Consider the following 19,181-nt stretch of genomic DNA (forward strand, 5'->3'; position numbering starts at 1 on the left):
TTCAAATTTAGACGCAACGACGCCATATTAATTTAATTGTCAACCGCGTCTACTAGAGGCACTTGTCTGCTGTTCCCATCACGCATCACGGCCGTCAATAGTGTCAATACATGCGGAATGCGGATTGCAGAGGCGATTGTCCGCTCCGTGCACAACGGATTCGACCAGCGACCTGTTTATTCTGGTTAATTGTGATAGTTTGCGACAAGAAAAACTGCCAGGGATCCCGACGACTTGCGTTAGCAATTTTATTTGAATTGACGTGGTTCAGCGTACTAACATTGCACTTTTGACTGACATCCCTATATCCCTTGGTAAGACACGTTTTTATCCAACTAATATATTCGTCATAATATCGGTATGCGATCTTCCATGTCATTAATCATCGAGCCGCGAGTAGATGCACACACAGCTTGCCCTATTATCGCTAATTATAACTTAATTGTACAACACTGTGCACTGTGCCCTTAATGTACTTGGAAGCATCCAAAAGGAGTGTAAATGCTTTAATACATACTTTAGACTTTAGACAGTATTAATCTAGTATTTACTTTGCGTACAAAAATGAAATAAACACTTATCCTTTGTTCTTAGTAAGACACAATCTTCATATTTGCTCTAAGATATCGTGCTATTATCTTTCTGATGTACGTACGCAGTATGATGCAACACAGCTCAGACAATATGACGTGGAAGTGATTTAAAATGTTCGTATTTATTGAAACAAGCCTTCCTGGGCAATGAAACATGAGACAGAAGCCGAAGGGCTCTGTCTATTGCAAAATTTAGGATTTTCCCTGCATATAGTAATAAAATAATATATGTAAAAGTTTCAAATATTTATGCATTAAAGAAAAGCTTTAGTGTCTTACATATTTAACATTTATAATCTTTCCTATATGCTCTTCTTCCTTGCCATTTCAAATCTGTCCCATTTTCCTCTTTACGTACTCGTACATTAGTACAGGCAACACGTAATACTTCATAGAGCGTCACAAAGCATGCAGAAAAAAAGAAAAAAAGTTAAAGATAAGCGAGTAACTCGTCGGGACTTGATGTATTCTATTTTAGTTTTATCAAATACTATCCTGTTTAATTATATATTATACGAATGTCAATATGTTAAGTAGAGTGAAAAGAATGTATGACTCATACATTAGGAATGATAAACTCTTGCGTGTGACTATCCCTGAAGCTATTTGTGATACAAACAACGTTCTCTTGCACTTTCATGCTTCATATACGGAAATGTAAAATGTTATTTGCATGATTGTGAGTTTTTGCACGAGTACATGTTTCTGAACTATGTAAATACTTACAAACTTTTGTTTGAATTATATACTTAACAAATGATTTTGTTTTTCGTAATTAAATGCTGGACTAACCGACGTTTGTTTTAGATTCGGTAAATTACTGTAAAAATACCTATACTAAATGTTTATTGAACGTATTAATTAAATATTCTTTTCGTCTGCTGAAATCCCTTTAATCCTTGATTAATTCCTAGTCAATGCGAGCCTGGTAAAAATTCTTCCGTTATCCCATCCTATCCGGAGTATCCTTGACGTTTGAGGTAACAGAGTACAATATGTATGGAAATTTAACTTGCAAAGAACGCATATATAAAATATTCCAGTCGCAATGAATGGAAAAACCACTTCGACTCATATTGATTCCGCGCGACTACTTATGTCATACGATCAATAGAGTGTAAAAATAAATATTATAAAGGAAAATTTTGGCGTGATGTTGTTATAACAAGACTTTCTTATAACACAAGAGCAAGTAAAAATAAAATCTTAAAAATCTTGAAATGAGAAAGGAGCCCATAAACGGCAAATAAAAATAAAAGCAAATAAAAATAAAAATCTTCGAAGAAAAAAGAGTTAATATGTCTATATTTTATTACAGGTAATACTCATAAAAAAATCAAAATGTCTCTTTATCCTACGCTAGAAGATATGAAAGTAGATCATATGATGAAGGTAAGCTCCACGAGGGATTCATAACATGTATATTGAGTGCAAAATTTACATTATATTTGCAGAATAATGTCTCTTGTTTTATTATTTACAGATAGATTTATATTCTATATAAATAATGAATTGTGTCAATTGAAATAACGTTGCAGGCTCAAATACAAGCCGAATCACAATATGTTGCTCCGATACCGATACAAGCCGATCTCACGGCTCCTTCGGCGCCGACTTACGTCCCTTCTGCACCCGGTATGCTGTATCCGTCCTTAGGAGATTACATGGGTCTCGAGCTGAACGAAGAGACCATTGCGCAAAATATGCCTGAATATGCGCTCGCTACGCGTCAAAATGCGAATGATGTATGTCAACGTTATATCGAACGAATAATACAGCCTGATTTTTAATTATACCGTAAAAAAGATTATACCGTTAAATTCATCCCTACTGGTTTTATAGAAAAAGAAGCCTATTTGAAAAGATTTTAAATTAGTAAACGTGGGAATATATAGAAATTGACATTATGATTTTAGGTAGCTCTTACTTCGACAAACGTAACATGTAGCCCATTAGCAGGGATGATCGCTCCTTTGTCAGGACAATCCGTGGCTTTGCAGAAAGCTCATGTAACAAATGGTATCAGAGAGGTAATATGTGGTTGCTAAATCGATTTCGATCACGCCATTTTGTATCTAGCAAAATATTCTTAAAGTCCATGATTACATGCATATCTTTCGTGAAGAATTATAACTCTTTAATGCTATACTTAATCGGTCTTTTTTTTTTTTTTTTTTTTTATAGTTGATACTTTGTAAAGACGGTGATGGAAAGGTTGGTGTTAGAGTACACTCGATAAACAATGGAGTCTTTGTTTGCCTTGTGAGTCAAAATTCTCCAGCGGCAATGGCCGGACTACGTTTCGGTGACCAAATTTTAAGCATCAATGACGTGTGCGTTGCTGGATATTCAATGGATCAAGTGCACAAACTCCTCCGTAATGCGGATGTCAATGGGATCAAAGTAATCGTGCGTGATAGGTCAGAGAATTCGCTATTTCTTTTCGTCTATAAAAACATTACGTTTACTACTGCTTAATTAAGGAACGGAATGTCGATTTTATCATTACAGACCACTCGAGCGTACTGTAACAATGCACAAGGATAGTATGGGGTACATCGGATTTCAATTTAAGAACGGAAAAATAATTGCTCTAGTGAAAGATTCGTCGGCCACGCGAAACGGACTTTTAACCGATCATCAAATACTCGAGATTAACGGAAAGGTTTGCATGACACAGCGTCCATATATTCTATTTAGTATTCAATAGAATAGATAATGAAATGAAATAGAATAAATAATAAATAATAAAATTATTAGATAAATCGATAAATTTTACAGAATGTAGTTGGGATGAAGGATAAAGATATTACAACGGAGATTGAAAAAGGTGGAGACATCATCACCGTAACGATAATTCCATCGTACATTTACGATCACATGATAAAAAAGTATGTATTTTGTTATGTAAAACGCAAATGTAATGCCTTGTTAGACATTCATATTATTTAAAAAATTTCCGTAGACTCGGTGACATAAAAAAAAGTTAAACTAATATAGAAGTAATAAATAAATGAAGTAATTTTTTATTAATTGTATAAATTATATTACTAACGTAATGCTTCTTTCCTCACAGAATGTCCAGTAGCTTGTTGAAGAGTTTGATGGATCATTCCGCGCTGGATCTTTAAATGGAAATCAATTGCCAGTTTCATATATTGCCATACAGCCAACTGTGCCAATGGGCATGTGCATTACTCTCCGTAGCTTCATTACAAAAAAGTAACGAGTACGCTACATATCGTACACTGTATAAGCACATTTACAAGATGCCAATCATATTTCCATAGCAAGCGTATATGTGATACCCGTTTAAAAACAGCCTATATTACGTGTCATGTGTATTTCGACACTAATTGGCTAAAAATTACGAAAAGATATTTATCAGAGATTATTTTTTTATACAGATGCACGTCTAAACTTGCGAAAAATATGCAGATTTAAATATTCCACTCCAGACGCAAGGAGAAAGTTTCTGATTACATTTATTCTAATAGCGTGAACAATTATGCTTGCACTATAAAATGATACTATTACGTCCTCTATTGCACAAATTTTTTAAATCCACATCATTATTTAGAGCAGAGTCATTAATAACATGTCGTTATTTTTACATTACTTTTTTCTAATTAATGAAAATCTTATCTTTTTTCATTTTTTCATTTGTTTGACTAAAATGACGAAAATTCATTGACTATAATTTCGAGTTATAATTGTCGTTTAAATTACAAATTTATAATATAAAATAACTTTTTTAAATTCGAATATAACATTTTTTTGCTTTATAAAATCTTGCACGTAACATATTTTCACTCTAACAAGCCACTTCTACGTATGTTAAAAAATATTGTGAAAAGTAGCGGTTATTATAGTCACTAGGCAAACGTTAACTATTTTTTTATTACCTCTCAAGTATCTTCTATGATAAATTACCCATTTTATATTATATAATTTAGTATTATTTATTTGCGATATCCTGTCTATCATATATATTTGTCACGTCGGTAGAAATATGATAAAATATAAAAAACAATATTCAAGAAAAAATAATAAAATATTAGGTAATCTTCCCCACGTACTCTTCGATATTTTCTTTGTTAATGATATTTTAATCAAAGATAATTGATGTAGATCTTCAACATAAATCTTTTCTCGATTGTTTTAGAAAAGTAGATTGACGTTTTACTTTTTCAATCATAATTTGTAAAATATTTTATCAATGCAACTTCACTATCCTGTGAAACTATTGATTAATTCCTTTTCAATAATATAAATATTCAATAATAGAAAGATATTAGATTTAAATAGATGAATGTTCTTACATTAAAAAAAAATAATAAAAGAGAACTAGGATAAGTTATTCAACAATAAATGGATATGCATTTCAAAAACATTTGAGGAGCAATTTACACTAGTGCCAATATTATTTTACATGTAAATATCATAGAAAGTATATTAGCTATGTATCGAATCGATTAAATAAATGATTTAAGAAAAAAAAAAGAAACGGATATTTTATAAACCTGAGAGTAACACGACATTTAACGTCAATAGTTATAACTTCGGCGTAAATCAGGCGTGTAAACGTAGTCTTATCTAAATCATTCCTTTTTAGCTTGTGCGCATCAAAATTATAAATACAATTATGTAGACATACGTATTTTCTTTTTATCTTTCTAGTTTTTTTTTGTGATATATATAAATGTCAAAGTTATGGTGTAAAAAATGACAAATATTTTCTACAATATTGTAAATTATAAGTAGAATACGATAATGTATTTCACGAGTTGTACAATTACCGTATAAAAAAGATTCTTCTTTAATTACAATTTGTTAAGTTCAATATTGTTCATTTTTCGAGCTATCAAATGGATTTTCAGTCTGTTTCGAACATCTAGCTCGTATTATGCAACAGTAATACCAGCAGTTTGGAGATAATTTCTCAAGTGATTCGCGTTTGCTTCGGGTATCTGGCCCAACAATCCTGGCAAATGTCCTGGCGATAATCTTCCAAGGCCTTGCGCCAAATGCAAACGAATATCACCAATATCTGTCCAACATATAACAAAGTTTTATACATTAAATACAAGAATTCTTACTTGGATATGTTAACGCTGTTTTCTAGAAAAGTTTGATATGTCTAAAAGTATACTAATTGTTAAAGAAAGTAGGGTGACGCGTGGCTCCATACGAGAGCAATCAATTTGGGAGATTTATCGATCGTGATCCAATGTATGCCGATTTTAAGAGATTGATTGGAAAATTGAATGTTGTGAATGAATCAGTGTGAGAAGGTCAATGGTAACTCATTTCGGGAATCCGTATTCTGTTTACTTTTAAATATTCAGAAAAGTCACAAGACAAATTAATTATAGACGAATATTTACATACTTTGCAATGGATCTTTCCGAGGATTTCTTGCGCAGATGAGTTGACTGTAACCAACTTGGTAGCCGACTGCGTCATCGAGTTCCGGAAATGCATCGTCCTCCGGTAGCAAGCTTTGATCTTGCGGTAGTTCAAAGAACTCGACCAATGTAGCTAATAAGCGAGGATAATACGAATTGTATGGAGCTTCAAGCATTGCGGGACAATCAATAAGCAAGTTCGAAACTCCGACAGCCACCACTTTTCGCTCGACCTCGCCTGATATTTTTTGCAGGTCGGTTATGAACACGCGTTCCACCACCATTCCAAACATTCTAAATATAAAAAACATTTGTCGTAATTTCTTATACTTGTAAAAGATACGAAATGTCTTTATGTACTTATAATAAAACTTACTGCGGCTGTATTTGGTCGATAATCGCAATCAACCCCGACGATGAGTATCTAATAATGTAATATGCAAAAAATACTATTAGACCTTTCACAAACTTCGTTGTCTTCGATGTCGAAAGCCTTTGAAAGAAAAGCACGAAAATTTGTTTCATATACGGTTCCAAAATGTTCCTGCAATGTTATACTAACGTTATAATTGATATATTAATTGTCAAAAATATGAAATGCAAATAACAGGTATAAAAAAAAACTAATAGAAAATTTTTCACGAGTATTCTTACGGTTCAAAGTGTTCAATAATGCTTTGTATTAGTAAAAATCCTTCATGATCATTCGCTTTCGATGCAATTAGCTTTTGGAATACTCCCAATAGCGCACTCGTCTTATCCTGCGCTACAATCTGATGCGAGCCGTGACTAATGAATGCTTGTAATAAACGAATCAAAGGATGGATATTGGCTTGACGTTCAAATAGTACAGGTGATAATAAGCACGGGAACAGAGCCATGTATGGCTCCGGTACATCTTGAGTGGGCCGTAGCTCCAAAAGCAATGCGAGAATTTGGAAAACATAAGGGATAAACTCTGGAAAAAAAAAGAACATAAATATGATATTGGCATGCAATTACAATGTGTAACATATGCGATTATAAATATAATAATTTACCTGGTATGTCCTGTTGCAAAATTCCTTGAAAGATGGGAAACAATGCTTGTTCAAAAGATGACGTTGCTTCGGGATTTGTTTTGCAAACAATTCTGGAAAAAAAATGCAAGTTTTATTTGGAAGAATGCAGATCATAAAATGTCAGATAAAAGTAAGAAAGAAAAAAATTATCAAAGCATTTTATTGCCTAAACAATACAGATAAAGTCATTGTACGTTAATGACAGGTGCTTACTTGATAGATAAACTTAAAGTTTCGAAGAGATAATGATTAAAGTTTGGTCGACTTGGATTCCGGGATACGATCATGAGTTTTTCGGTAAGTTTCGGAAGTAAATCGGCCAAGAAGGGCACCACAGCTTCTTGCAAAATAGCGAAACTCCTCATGATAGCTCTCATAACATATTCGTTCTCTTCGGAACCCGGAATGCTCATACATGCAAAAAGTCCTTTCAATAAATCCGCTGCTAATGGCGCTATATCGACCCCTTTGACTCTACAAAATTTTAAAATTTTCTGTGTTTAGTTATATAAATTAACAATTAAGATATCACTTTTATCTCTTACATGGACAAATTATCGGCACCCCTCATTGCGAATATCTTTTCGATCGCGCAAGCAGCGTAACTGTGTACGACAATACTGCTCGCACTTAGATGTCTTATTAATTGCGGCAAACTTCTTATTACCATCTCATGAGGTAATATCGATCTAAATGTCATTACAAATTTTATTCCGTCCGCTTTAAGTACTGGAAACTCATTTACTGAAATTTGTTATTATCATATTGTAACTTTTTATTTATTATAGTAAATTGTACTATCAACTATATTCACGTGCCGTTAGATTTTGAATAACAAACAAAATAGAATAAAATCAGCCCTAAGCGCTTGGCAATTAAAGCTCGATTAAATTAAATTATTACTCTTTCAAAACATATGCATTCAATATACCGTCTGGTTTTGCTAACTCAGGTTCGATATGTTGCGCAGCAAATTGCGGTATAGAGACAAGCTCGCTACTTTGAGTAACCCCGTGCCTCTGCGTTTGTGCTTTACTCGCGCTACTAGTAACGAGATAAATAGCAGCATCTTTACTGCGCCAATGTTTCGACGGATCGTCGGCATACTTGTTCAGCATCACCTAATTTTATGACGTTTATAATGTAAATTAGTTGAACAGGAAATCGCTATCAATATCTTCTCTATTATATTTACCTGTATATATGATCCAAAGATGTCCATAATCTTCCCTTCAAAGTATTTAGACAATACTTTGACCAAATCACATGCAGCACGCCTCCTGGTATCTACATCGCTGCCTTCGATATCTCGTCTGATATATTCCTCAGGATTATCGATGAACAACTCATTGTCCGTCGCTGCAAAATTTTAAGAATTTAATAATGCGAATATTCATCATATTTATATCGGTACAATTACCTCTAAATTCCATGTTAGGAATAATGACTTTTTCACAGATATTGCTAAGAGTTGTTGGATCTTCGAACAAATGTCTATATTGCGCCCGATCAGCTACCGTGGCTAAGAATTGCAATGCATTTGATACTAGCTGTAATAACACATCATTATGCAGGTGTGCTTTTGCATTTTTTTCCAAAAAAATTTCTGTCGGAACAATATTAAACTTTTACTCACAGCATCGTATTTGGAATTTTGTCCTGTAGATGTGAGTAAATTCCACACCGCTGTAACAAATAGGGGTAGGTAAGGCTGGAATTCCTCGTCATACTTTAGAGCATATAGGCCAACATTATCACATACTTGTGACTTTAATTGCTCTATTACACCTGCTTCTTCCTCGTCCTTTAAATAGATTTCGAATTAAAAAATTATTTCATTTCTATCCGTTTAAACGTATTAATATATATTTTTTGGAAATATAACGTACCGTAGTTTGCAAGGAAGGAACATCAACGTGTAACAAAGTATGAAAGTTTCTCATCCACGCTTCCATATTATCTTCGAAGAATTCTGGTAGATCCTGTTAATAAAATAATGTAATTTGTAGAAATAAATTCCCCTACTTATACTTTTTATAAATATATAAATATATATATACACGTATACATATAAATACTTACTTGGAAGTTAAGAGAGTAGAAAACTTTACACAAAATAACTAGGGAATTATATATAACCTTCAAGGCTTCCATATTATTAGCATGTACTTGCGTTAAATTCATTGTAGCCTGCAAAATATCTCATTTAGAAATATCTATCTTTGAAAATACATGCATTTTTAATGCATGCAAGGCAACTTAATAAAATATAGATACTTACTAAAAACAGATCTGTTAAAGGCTTGGCAAACTTATCTAATACAAATTTTATTTCTGTCCATAGGCTCTCGCTTTTAAATTCGTATCTATATCTCTTAAATAAGGAATGCGCCGTGTGTAGGACTCCATTGATCACATGGAAATCGCCAGTGTTGAACTTGTCTACCATCTGATCAATCAATTCTGGCCACTTATTCGGAAAGTCATATTTTCCAATGATAGATACTGCATCGGACAACTGCTTTTGTATCGAATCTGGTGAATGTAACATCAGATTAACGATTAGTTTCTTGACGGCGTCTCTGTCTTGGGCATGTATACGATCCACTGAATCCTCCTCCTGAAATAACATTTTGCAATAGTAAACTAACATACGAGATATAAAGGCATTAAAATAAACAAATAAATATAAAACCAACCACTTTCCAATTGCGCTTAACATAATTCTTAAATGCAACTGCGCCGGCAATCCTAATCGTGATGTTAATCTCAGACTTGTCCACCAAATGAAGTAGTAGTAAAGGATAATTCTGATTGACTTCCACCGACTCCAGAAACTTCTCGGCTAAAATATAAATCGGATATTAACGTACGACAGGCGTACAACGTTTAAAATATCACAAAAATGATGAATTTGCAGGTTATACCAACCTGGACGTCTAACATTCACGTCTGGGCTGAGAGTGTGTTTCAGATATTCGCTCAACGTTACCAAATTGTCGTCGGTGAGCTCCATGTCGGCGATCAGGAAAACGATTCCTTTACTCAGTTAACCTTTCTTTCAGGAGATACAACGCGGCGGCATCAGCAAAGGTATCGAAAAGCTACGCCGCATATTATCGCATGTAACAAGTAACAACCGGCTTTCCGTTGGACCGGTTGGACTGTTCAGTCTGTGTTGCGACAGGTCACACGAATTCCAATCAACGTTTCTTATTGGCTGTCGGCTGGCGCTCGTGGCGCTCAGCAGAATTGGCGGGAATGCGATAACGGCTGCTTTTCAATAGATAACATCGTGAGTATCGTGACTCGCGTGCGAGTGCCACGCGGCGTTTAGACTTTACTTACGCGTTGGCTACGTTTTATTAATTCTTATTAGGATTACTGCGGGGTATTTGTGAAAGGAAGGAGCGGTGTTAGTTTGCGCGGCTCGGTCCAATCGGATAATGTTTCTTGAAGCGAACGCTCTTGAATTTAGAAAATTATTACACTTGAATGATTCGAAGAAATATTATGTACTTATATATTTTTGTATTCAATTATACAATTAGCAGATTTCTTACAATTAATATTATGTATCAATATCATACATTGATATCAACTTATTAAATTATACTTAAAAACCACTCAACATTTGAAATAAAAAACGCGGTATTTATGAATTATGTGTATGTGTGTGTTATTTATATTCTTTAAAACTGTTGAAATCTCTTTTTATCGATATAAAGGGAGAAACAAATCATATCATATATATTAGAACACATTAGTTTTTTCCTTCGTCTTAGATTTGTTAAGAATAACGATTTTGCTTTGCTTTATTTTGTTCTGTATCTTGTTTAACGTGTCCTTCTCCAATCTGATCTTTTTCACTAGATTGTTGTTGTTTGATCTGCATAAAAAAACGTCATGTATTTAACACGTTCACGCGGATAAAATTTACACGAGTATCTTTAATTCTTATACTTGACGTCGGATATTATATTTATTGAGAGATCGTTGTCGTCCACGTTAGCTTCAATATAATTTAAGTCGCATTCTTCTATCATAGCCTCCAATTCTCGCTTTAAAATCGCAAGTTCTTCGCCAACCTTTCTGCATTCTTTGTCATGGCTCTCAATCTCCTTCATCAAAACGTGTCCGGACTTGAAAAATACAAAAAATTTTGCATTACTTTTATAACTTTTAACGAATAATCAGAGAGAAAGAGAGAGAGAGAGAGAGAAAAGAAGAGAAAATATTTATATTTATCGCGAACGCGCGAGCTGATTTGAATTTCGTAACAGTATAAATGTCAAAATTCATAAAAATCGCTAAAAATCGTACGTAATTCGTTATCCACTGAGAAAAGTCATTCGCGTAGCTTTCTATTCCTGACAAACAGTCATTCCTGAAATAATTAAGATACGTGTTTAAAATAATTTTCGCCGCGGAAAATTTTCATATATATTTTTCGATACCGTAAATTTTCTGTTTAATGATAAACTTCAAAATTTGACAATTAATATCTGACGATAATTGTCAAGTTGTACCATTGTTTGTGCGACATATTCGTTCTCGCACTTTGCAAATCCCTCAGCTCCTGCTTCTTCGAAACGTGGATCTTGGTGTTCTCCAATATCTTTTCCTCGATATCGGATACTTGTTGCGACAGCGTGTCAAAATTTGTTTTGATGTTGCAGTTACTCTCGAGCAACTTTGACTTTTGATTCCTCCAGTACTGTATCTCTTTGTTACACTTTTCGATCGATTTTCTTAACGTCATAAACTAAAATGTCGATCTTTCTTCAGCATTCATTACGCATAAAAATACATACATATATATTATACGAAAATATATATTATATTATGTAATCTGTATATAATAATAATATATAAAATATAATGAAATGTGTGCGTGCGTGCGTGCGTGTGTGGGTTGTGTGAGGAGTATGACTACTTTGCAGCTTTTCACCGTGCATTTTATCACGGTGATTTGAGTTTGTCGTGAAACAAAGTTGGAAACTATAGTAGGAAAGGACTGAAATTGCCTCGCGCCTCGCATTATCGTAAACCGTTATTGTTACGATCTGCCGCAAATAGCTTTTCAATGATTCGAGTTACCGCTATCGATATCGTCGTTCATTGTTTCATGCGTGTCTGTGTTGTATGTACGTATGCCGTCTGTACGTGCGTTTCACCTGTTTGATGTAAGAATTAATCTCGGATCCCGGGTTTTCCACCTCCTCGGGATTCGTCTGGCTGTACGCGGATTTCTCCATCTCAAATATGTCTATTAAATCAAGAATATATTTCAAATGGCTACGCGGCCCGACCGGAAATGGACGCCGCGGCGGACAGTCGTTTGACAAAATTTCCTTGATATTTATAACGCAATTATATCGCTCGGTCTTGTACGAAACAAAACTCGTACGAGACAAAACGTTATAAGTTATCTCGTTTGTTCGAGTATATAATAGCCGCCTGGCCGCCGTGTGCTCGAGGAAGAACGTTTTATTCGTTCTCACGCAAGGGAAATGACGTCTTAATGATCATTAATCACGTTTTGTGATATTCTAAGCAGCAGCGTTTATCCGAACGTAGACGCACGGAGAGATGTCGAGGTCGATGTCGATGAGAGGATCAGGCATATCGATCTTTTCAAAATTGACCAATAGCGGCGCAGGTGCATGATTCGCGACTTTCGCGAGTCGCGAGGCATGGAGTGAATCAATTTTTAACGCGAGTTGACCCTCGCATTTGCCATAAAATAATGCAATTAGGAGACATATCGATCGATACAAAATTCGTGACAACGTCTTGCAAAATCTAAAAGTAATATATGTCTATTTTCTCTTATATTTTACACAGAAAGAACAGATAACAAAATGTATTACGAGTTGGCCGATACATTCAGATGCATTATTTGGGCTCAAGTTATACACGAGCGCAAGCAGGGATTAAGCCATGCAACGGAGGTGATCATTTCTGATGTGAAATTAAGTAATCGCGCGGGAAACCTGATGTGCACACAATAAGTAAAGTCTAATTTATATTTAAATATAATTTATTGTATTTCTCTTATTAATTTTCATCTTTCCTTTCTTGCCTTAGCAATTTTAGCAACTTTTGCAAGACTTGGTTACAATCTTACAATTAAACGCAGTGAACATAACAATACAGAATACAGGGAACGGACCATTAATTCTCTATCTCCGGTACGGTTATAATTGCTTTAGTATAAATTAAGGTAGGTGAGTGAGAGGTGATCGACTTGATCTTGATAGAGAAATCGTGCATCGACATATTTCAGGTTTCAGGCTGCGTCCCGCTTCCGTCGTCGTCAGTCGTCGGTCGTCGTACATACTCCACACTCCACGTCAGCTGATTTTCCTTGCGGCAACTGGGCGTCCTGGGCCTGGGCGACTGTCAGACTGTCACCGCGGCCACAAGCCGCAACGCCCGCAACCCGCAACACAACACACAACACGCGCGTTCCTGCTCCCGCTCCCGCTGTTTCCGCAGTCCTCGAACGGCCGTTGCGACGCGCGTATGCGCGACACGCGACACGCGTCATCCGTCTTCTTTCCTCTGGATGCTTCGGTGGTTCCAGGCTCGGTATTCCGTCGTTGCGACGTCGCTGACATTTTGTGCAAGAGGTAGCTCAGCAAATCTACGAATGTGCGAAATGTTCTCGATGCCGCCGCTTAACGCGCGTTTTCTTCTCGCGTGACGTATCTCACGGTGAGTAATTCGACGTATCATCAGTTCGAATCATCAGTCTGTCACGGGACGGGAAGCGAAATTTATTTCGAAATGATGTCACGTATGATAAATGCAGAAATAAATCGGGAGTTCTCTCGAGATAGATAAGCATCTAACCGATTCATTAACTTCAAACGCTCGTTTAGGCTAAATTTTATCTTGAAAAAATAGAAAATGAAAATAAATGGCCGGATGTATTTGAAACAATAGAAAGAAATCGTTATATATCGGTGTTTTCTCGCAATCGATATTTTTATTTCGAATTATTATCAATTTTAGTATCTTATTGCTTCTCATTTATCAATAGTGCCCTTTAAGTTAAGTAGATTATACGACGTTTAATGATTTTTGAAAAGTACACGATGTTTAATCATTTTTTTTTATTACATTTCAAAATTTTATTGTTTATCAACGATTTTTCTCCCGTCTCCCGTTGCTCACCGACGCGGTTAAACGAAATCAGTATGGAAAAATTGATGAGATTTAAAGGAGAAAGTTATCTACTCCGAATTTAGTTTAGACGGATCGACGTAATGCTAAATAATATCTATGAAAGTCCATAAAATACGTCAAGTCAGCGAGAAGGTACGATTAGGCCCAGCTCGCTCTCTTGTGTAATCTATTCTTTAATTATCTTATCTCTTTATCGCACCTTTGATGACTTCCAACGTCTTACCATCTTACCGTTCCAAGTGACGGTCACGTGCGAATTATGCCGATTTCGCGTAAATACGAGCAATGAAACGCGAAAAAGAATGCCGTAGAAACTTATTTTGCATTTTATCACGATGTGTACTATCGGACGAGATATAATCTTTTCTCTCTTTTTTAATCCGTTTTTTACTCCATCTCCCGTTTGTTCGCTCGCGTGACGTCACATGAGTTAAACAGATCTGTGACAATCTATAAATTTCTCGAGAGAATTTCTTTTTAATACCAAAAAAACCTAAGTACACGGGAAAAATGGTTTCGCTCAAGTATAGAAAAAATTAAGCCAGATATAAATCTAAAAATAATTACGTTGGCTCATCAAAATAATTATGTAGGGCGCTCGAGCGTGACGATAATACTACTAAAAGTTTTGACATTCTGGCAACCTGGAACGTCTAATATAATTACTTATACTTACAATTAGATGTTATTTATTTAAACACGTATTTAAATTATTTTAATGATCTAACATACGTATTTTCAAATCTGCAGCTGGCTTAATTGTTAGATACTCCAGCAAAACCGTTCTTTCTGAGCAATATTTTAATTCGCTCCACGAATGCCCCTCTCGCATCCTTCGATCGTGGAAAGAATAACTTCAGTAGAGATAAGTTTTCCAGAATTCCGCATGAAATAGGACAACGAACTGATAAACAACCGCGTAGAGCTGACTGTTGTTCCATATCCTGTCGGGTGAAGGATGTGATGTGACAATCGCATTGATTACGGCGCTCTGTCTCCAAGCCGCTTCTCTCCAAGATATTTTTTTCTTTTTCGAGAAAAAGATGAAACATAAAGAATAATAAATTTTCTTATATTTGTCCATGCGAGAGAACGTATACGCGACTTATTCAAAAGTGTTTATCGCAGAATATGGAAACACGAATTTTTTATGAAATTATTCTTCTAATCCTGCTAATCAATCGCTGCTAATTACAAAATTTATTATACATTTATCTATTTTCACGAACGTGGAATCTAAATTTTATATCGTGATACAAACGCGTAAATAATTTATGTAATGTTATGCGTGTCCACAGTTTTTTTTATCGAGTTCCATCTCCGTATCGATATCTTCCCCTTCGCACAACGTTGTGCCGGTCTAAGGCCTCGCAACTCGCAACTCGCGCACACGCATCGACGTTCGTATGTGAGACGCTTCGTTACGTTCATTATACACGCAATCGATCGATCGCGCACGTTATTTAGGTTTGACACATGTGGCGATGTAAGGACAGCAAAAAAAAGATAAACAACAGCAAAGAATGTGAATGCCACGACGCGACTCCTCTCGCATTTTAACTTTCATATTTCTTTTAACGTGCGGTATATCCGATAATTATAATCAATGGTTTATAGTATATAAGTTCAACTTTTTTAAAGATGTTTAAAAAGATTATATATTAAAAAGTAACGATGTCATATATTATTAATTCTACTTTCCTTTTTTAGTAAACACAGATTTGGAGCACGTTTGGCGGGGAAAAAGAAGATAAATGAATTTTCTCCGTCCCTCACGGCCGACACGCGAACTTAAATTGTCGCGAGAGTATATTGACCTCGGTGTCATCAGGGCGGGTCTTAACACAAATTAGGAAACATGACTCCGGCTCGCACGCGTGTTTTAATTAAGCAATTGCCATATCCCATAACGTAATGAGTCAGACAGCGGATACCTTCACTTTCGTCAATATTTATTCAGCAATCATAATCTAGAAAACTACTTACAGTTGAAAAAAGCTGTCCATTTTAGCAGATTAGATTACTCTTTATCGAAATGAATCTAATAAATTATTGACAATTTTGGGATTATACTTACATGAAAACATTACGTGTGGAACGGCAAAAAATTTAGCCTTGTTTCCACTAAATCCAGCCTTGTTTCCTTGCCTGCGATTGATGTAATAATACAAAAAGTAATACAAAAATAATACATAAAGTAATACAAAATACCGATGCATGTATAATATATGTGATGTATATATATAACTGAATAAAAGAATATCAAGATTATCTACGATGATATAATACGAAGTTTACATTTAATATCAACAATAAGAGACTGAGAGTTTATTACATTTAGCGCAAGGTATAGCCGTGTGTATTGAGATCGCAGATAAATGTATTCATGTATATAGATACGTTTTACTGTGTAGCTGTGTAAGCCATAGTTTTCGGATAAATCTATTCATATATGAATGGATCGCGATAATGATTATCGCGACATACTATTCATCCTTGCCGTTGCTAGTCAGGCAGATCGTGTTAGCTGGAGAGTCGACCGGACGGCGCGTTGATAATGACCATACTTGATAAGAAATACCAGCAAGTTCCGCTAACCCGACGTACGCGAAGAACCCTCGATCACGAATGAATACATGCATCTTACTGAAAGGGACGTTTGCTGAGTTCTGGATTATCAATTCACTTAAAAAAGAAGAATAAATCTAAAGGCATGAAATCGAGATGAGAGGCAAAACCTGATTGATTCGTTTTGAAAACAAGGCACTTTGAGATTTTAAATTTCCTTCATTCGCTTGATTGAAAGGATTGTCCTGAATGCTGACAACCAATTGTTAAAATCCTTCTCGTTAAATAAAATGTTTTGTTATTCACAGAAGATGTTATTCCAAAGACCTGCGGAAAGATAATCTTGATCCATCGTCTTTTTGCGTTTGATGAGACCTGCATGTGATTATTTAGTCATGCGTACACACACACACACACACACAAAATACTGGGAATTTAGCTTGTATTTAGTTATTTCTACAGTGTAACAGTTTTTAAGATCGATTTTATAATTCTATAAATAAGAATCGCATCTGATTGATTGTTGACAAAACAGCATTTGATTAAAAAATATGGATCTCTTGTTATCTAGAGTTTTTATGATAAATTAACACTTGATATATAGAATTGAAAAAGGTCACTTGTCCAAATCTTTTTTTAGATTATCACACAAATACACGATATAAAAATATTATAGAGAACTATGAGATGGTTCACAATCATTAAATTTAACAGTGATAAGAATACCGTCTCGTGTTGCATTGATATGCGATACGTATGACTTGGGGATAGCCTTGGTGCCATACAGTGGCCGGATGAGTGACGGAATCACTGCATATCGAGCAGTCCGTTAAACAGAAGACAAAAATGGAGCTCTACTGAAAAAAAAAAAACTTATTTCAATTCTTTTTTCTCTTTTAAGTCGATATGAAAGAAATGCGAATAAAGTGAATACGTCAAGATCATGAATTACTGAATTTCGATAAGAGATCGGCAATCTCTAAACAACGCTAACGTGAGCTTTTGAAGTATATGTAATTAATATGCTTTTATATATATTTTTTATAGAGGAAACGAAGATGACGTCTCGAAACAGGCCGATTAAAATTACAACCGTTGGCGATGGCATGGTTGGGAAAACGTGTATGCTCATCACGTACACGAAGAAGGAATTCCCAACGGAATATGTACCTACTGTGTAAGCATTATTGTTAAGAGCAACACTTCGCTAATAGAATATTGTAGATTTGTTTGCTAATATAATTATGCTTTTTCATCTCATCTCACTATTTGTTATATTAAAAACTGTTAAAGTTTTCAAAATATTTGTTTAATTCTATTTGTTGAATGTAACTGTAATCTGTTATCTCATTTATTCGGCCATAATTTTATTTGCAGTTTCGATAACTACGTTGACAGCATATGCGTGGGTGGACAGCAATTCGAAATGACATTGTGGGATACGGCTGGTCAAGAAGATTACGAGAGGCTTAGGCCGCTATCGTATCCAAATGTATGTGACATTGTGACAACCCGTCTACTTCCAATGACAAAATCGATTTACTCATCTTCAATGTTTTCAACAAAATGTATCTTCAAATATTCGTGTATGTACTTCAGTCTTGTATACATTCTTCTTTGCTTGCAGACTGACTGCTTCCTGGTCTGTTTCTCCATAAGCGCCCGTAGTTCATTCGAAAACGTAGCGAGTAAATGGCATCCAGAGATCAAAGCGCATTGTCCCAATGTGCCGATTGTACTCGTAGGTAAACGCATACATTTTATACATTAAACGAAAATGAAAGATTTCTTATGTGAAATAATTATATAAAAAAATATTTACGTACTTTCTGAATATTTTCTACATATATCTTCCAATTTTTTTTATATTTAAATATTTCGAAGATACTGATCTTATCACATTTTCCTCGTAAACACGAATAATGTTTTTTTATGTTAGGTACCAAGGCAGATCTTAGAAATCAAGAAGCTATGGATATTATCAGTCCGCGAGATTGCAACAAAATGAGAAAAAAGATCAAGGCGATCAAGTACGTCGAATGTTCTGCAATAAAACAGGAAGGTCTCGAAGAGGTTTTTATGGAAGCTATTAGAGCTGTATTGAAAAAACCGCCATCGAGAAAGCTCTGCTGCATCCTTTGAAACTAATGCATTTAGTTTGGAGAACGCAGATCGGCAGATCATAATTATTAAGACCTATGTTAAACCAAAGATTTTCTTCGCATCTTTTGTCCATGTGCTTCTTTCTTGTACATTTTGCCCTTAACAATATTCCTAAGATAAACTTTACTTTCCTTGTGTACAGACCAGAATTATTTTACGTCGTGTATAGTTATTTCTAATATAAATCTTTACAT

At 35.0% G+C, this 19,181-nt stretch overlaps 4 protein-coding genes across 5 annotated transcripts; 2 read left to right on the plus strand and 2 right to left on the minus strand.

Annotated features, from left to right (window-relative positions):
- The first annotated feature begins 96 nt into the window (after positions 1 to 96).
- LOC112454905 (syntenin-1-like) lies at positions 97 to 4,539 on the plus strand. Its single transcript, XM_025016535.1, has 8 exons — positions 97 to 314; positions 1,912 to 1,985; positions 2,132 to 2,338; positions 2,510 to 2,623; positions 2,778 to 3,013; positions 3,105 to 3,258; positions 3,375 to 3,484; positions 3,670 to 4,539. The coding sequence occupies exons 2-8, from the start codon at positions 1,935 to 1,937 to the stop codon at positions 3,722 to 3,724; spliced, it is 927 nt and encodes a 308-aa protein (XP_024872303.1). The 5' UTR covers positions 97 to 314; positions 1,912 to 1,934; the 3' UTR covers positions 3,725 to 4,539.
- LOC112454903 (exportin-2) lies at positions 4,375 to 10,205 on the minus strand. Its single transcript, XM_025016533.1, has 16 exons — positions 9,994 to 10,205; positions 9,762 to 9,907; positions 9,344 to 9,682; positions 9,145 to 9,252; positions 8,952 to 9,044; positions 8,699 to 8,866; positions 8,483 to 8,612; positions 8,258 to 8,421; positions 7,994 to 8,183; positions 7,608 to 7,806; positions 7,276 to 7,536; positions 7,042 to 7,133; positions 6,656 to 6,959; positions 6,378 to 6,545; positions 5,985 to 6,295; positions 4,375 to 5,643 (listed from the first exon to the last, which is right to left on the minus strand). Exons 1-16 carry the CDS (start codon positions 10,076 to 10,078, stop codon positions 5,498 to 5,500), a joined length of 2,904 nt encoding a protein of 967 aa, XP_024872301.1. The 5' UTR covers positions 10,079 to 10,205; the 3' UTR covers positions 4,375 to 5,497.
- A 529-nt stretch (positions 10,206 to 10,734) lies between these two features.
- LOC112454922 lies at positions 10,735 to 12,592 on the minus strand. The gene is made up of 5 exons (XM_025016565.1): positions 12,240 to 12,592; positions 11,592 to 11,827; positions 11,386 to 11,449; positions 11,026 to 11,204; positions 10,735 to 10,951 (listed from the first exon to the last, which is right to left on the minus strand). The coding sequence occupies exons 1-5, from the start codon at positions 12,318 to 12,320 to the stop codon at positions 10,816 to 10,818; spliced, it is 696 nt and encodes a 231-aa protein (XP_024872333.1). The 5' UTR covers positions 12,321 to 12,592; the 3' UTR covers positions 10,735 to 10,815.
- Positions 12,593 to 12,910: 318 nt separating this feature from the next.
- On the plus strand, positions 12,911 to 19,056 carry LOC112454926 (ras-like GTP-binding protein RhoL). Of its 2 annotated transcripts, XM_025016573.1 has the most exons (6): positions 12,911 to 13,076; positions 13,153 to 13,782; positions 17,872 to 18,001; positions 18,202 to 18,316; positions 18,452 to 18,569; positions 18,764 to 19,056. In XM_025016573.1, the coding sequence occupies exons 3-6, from the start codon at positions 17,883 to 17,885 to the stop codon at positions 18,964 to 18,966; spliced, it is 555 nt and encodes a 184-aa protein (XP_024872341.1). In that variant the 5' UTR covers positions 12,911 to 13,076; positions 13,153 to 13,782; positions 17,872 to 17,882; the 3' UTR covers positions 18,967 to 19,056. The 2 variants fall into 2 exon arrangements, with proteins under 2 accessions (XP_024872341.1, XP_024872342.1); XM_025016574.1 differs by lacking the exon at positions 12,911 to 13,076 and having other exon boundaries at positions 13,138 to 13,782.
- The last annotated feature ends 125 nt before the right edge of the window (positions 19,057 to 19,181 follow it).

This window comes from Temnothorax curvispinosus, unplaced genomic scaffold (genome assembly GCF_003070985.1).
Source record: "Temnothorax curvispinosus isolate PA1 unplaced genomic scaffold, ASM307098v1 QBEX01005549.1, whole genome shotgun sequence".
Classification (NCBI taxonomy): Eukaryota; Metazoa; Arthropoda; class Insecta; order Hymenoptera; family Formicidae; genus Temnothorax; species Temnothorax curvispinosus.

Excerpts from the sequence above, each read along its gene's own strand:
- LOC112454905 (XM_025016535.1), top strand. The coding sequence starts at position 1,935 with ATGTCTCTTTATCCTACGCTAGAAGATATGAAAGTAGATCATATGATG. Across the intron at positions 2,624-2,777 it reads TAACAAATGGTATCAGAGAG|TTGATACTTTGTAAAGACGG; the intron begins GTAATATGTGGT and ends TTTTTTTTATAG. Across the intron at positions 3,014-3,104 it reads AAAGTAATCGTGCGTGATAG|ACCACTCGAGCGTACTGTAA; the intron begins GTCAGAGAATTC and ends TTATCATTACAG.
- LOC112454903 (XM_025016533.1), bottom strand. The coding sequence starts at position 10,078 with ATGGAGCTCACCGACGACAATTTGGTAACGTTGAGCGAATATCTGAAA. Across the intron at positions 8,184-8,257 it reads TCTTTGGATCATATATACAG|GTGATGCTGAACAAGTATGC; the intron begins GTAAATATAATA and ends TCATAAAATTAG. Across the intron at positions 5,644-5,984 it reads TCGGAAAGATCCATTGCAAA|ATATTGGTGATATTCGTTTG; the intron begins GTATGTAAATAT and ends TATGTTGGACAG.
- LOC112454922 (XM_025016565.1), bottom strand. The coding sequence starts at position 12,320 with ATGGAGAAATCCGCGTACAGCCAGACGAATCCCGAGGAGGTGGAAAAC. Across the intron at positions 11,205-11,385 it reads CTCAGTGGATAACGAATTAC|TCCGGACACGTTTTGATGAA; the intron begins GTACGATTTTTA and ends GTATTTTTCAAG. Across the intron at positions 10,952-11,025 it reads AATATAATATCCGACGTCAA|ATCAAACAACAACAATCTAG; the intron begins GTATAAGAATTA and ends TTTTTTATGCAG.
- LOC112454926 (XM_025016573.1), top strand. The coding sequence starts at position 17,883 with ATGACGTCTCGAAACAGGCCGATTAAAATTACAACCGTTGGCGATGGC. Across the intron at positions 18,002-18,201 it reads ACGGAATATGTACCTACTGT|TTTCGATAACTACGTTGACA; the intron begins GTAAGCATTATT and ends TTTTATTTGCAG. Across the intron at positions 18,570-18,763 it reads TGTGCCGATTGTACTCGTAG|GTACCAAGGCAGATCTTAGA; the intron begins GTAAACGCATAC and ends TTTTTATGTTAG.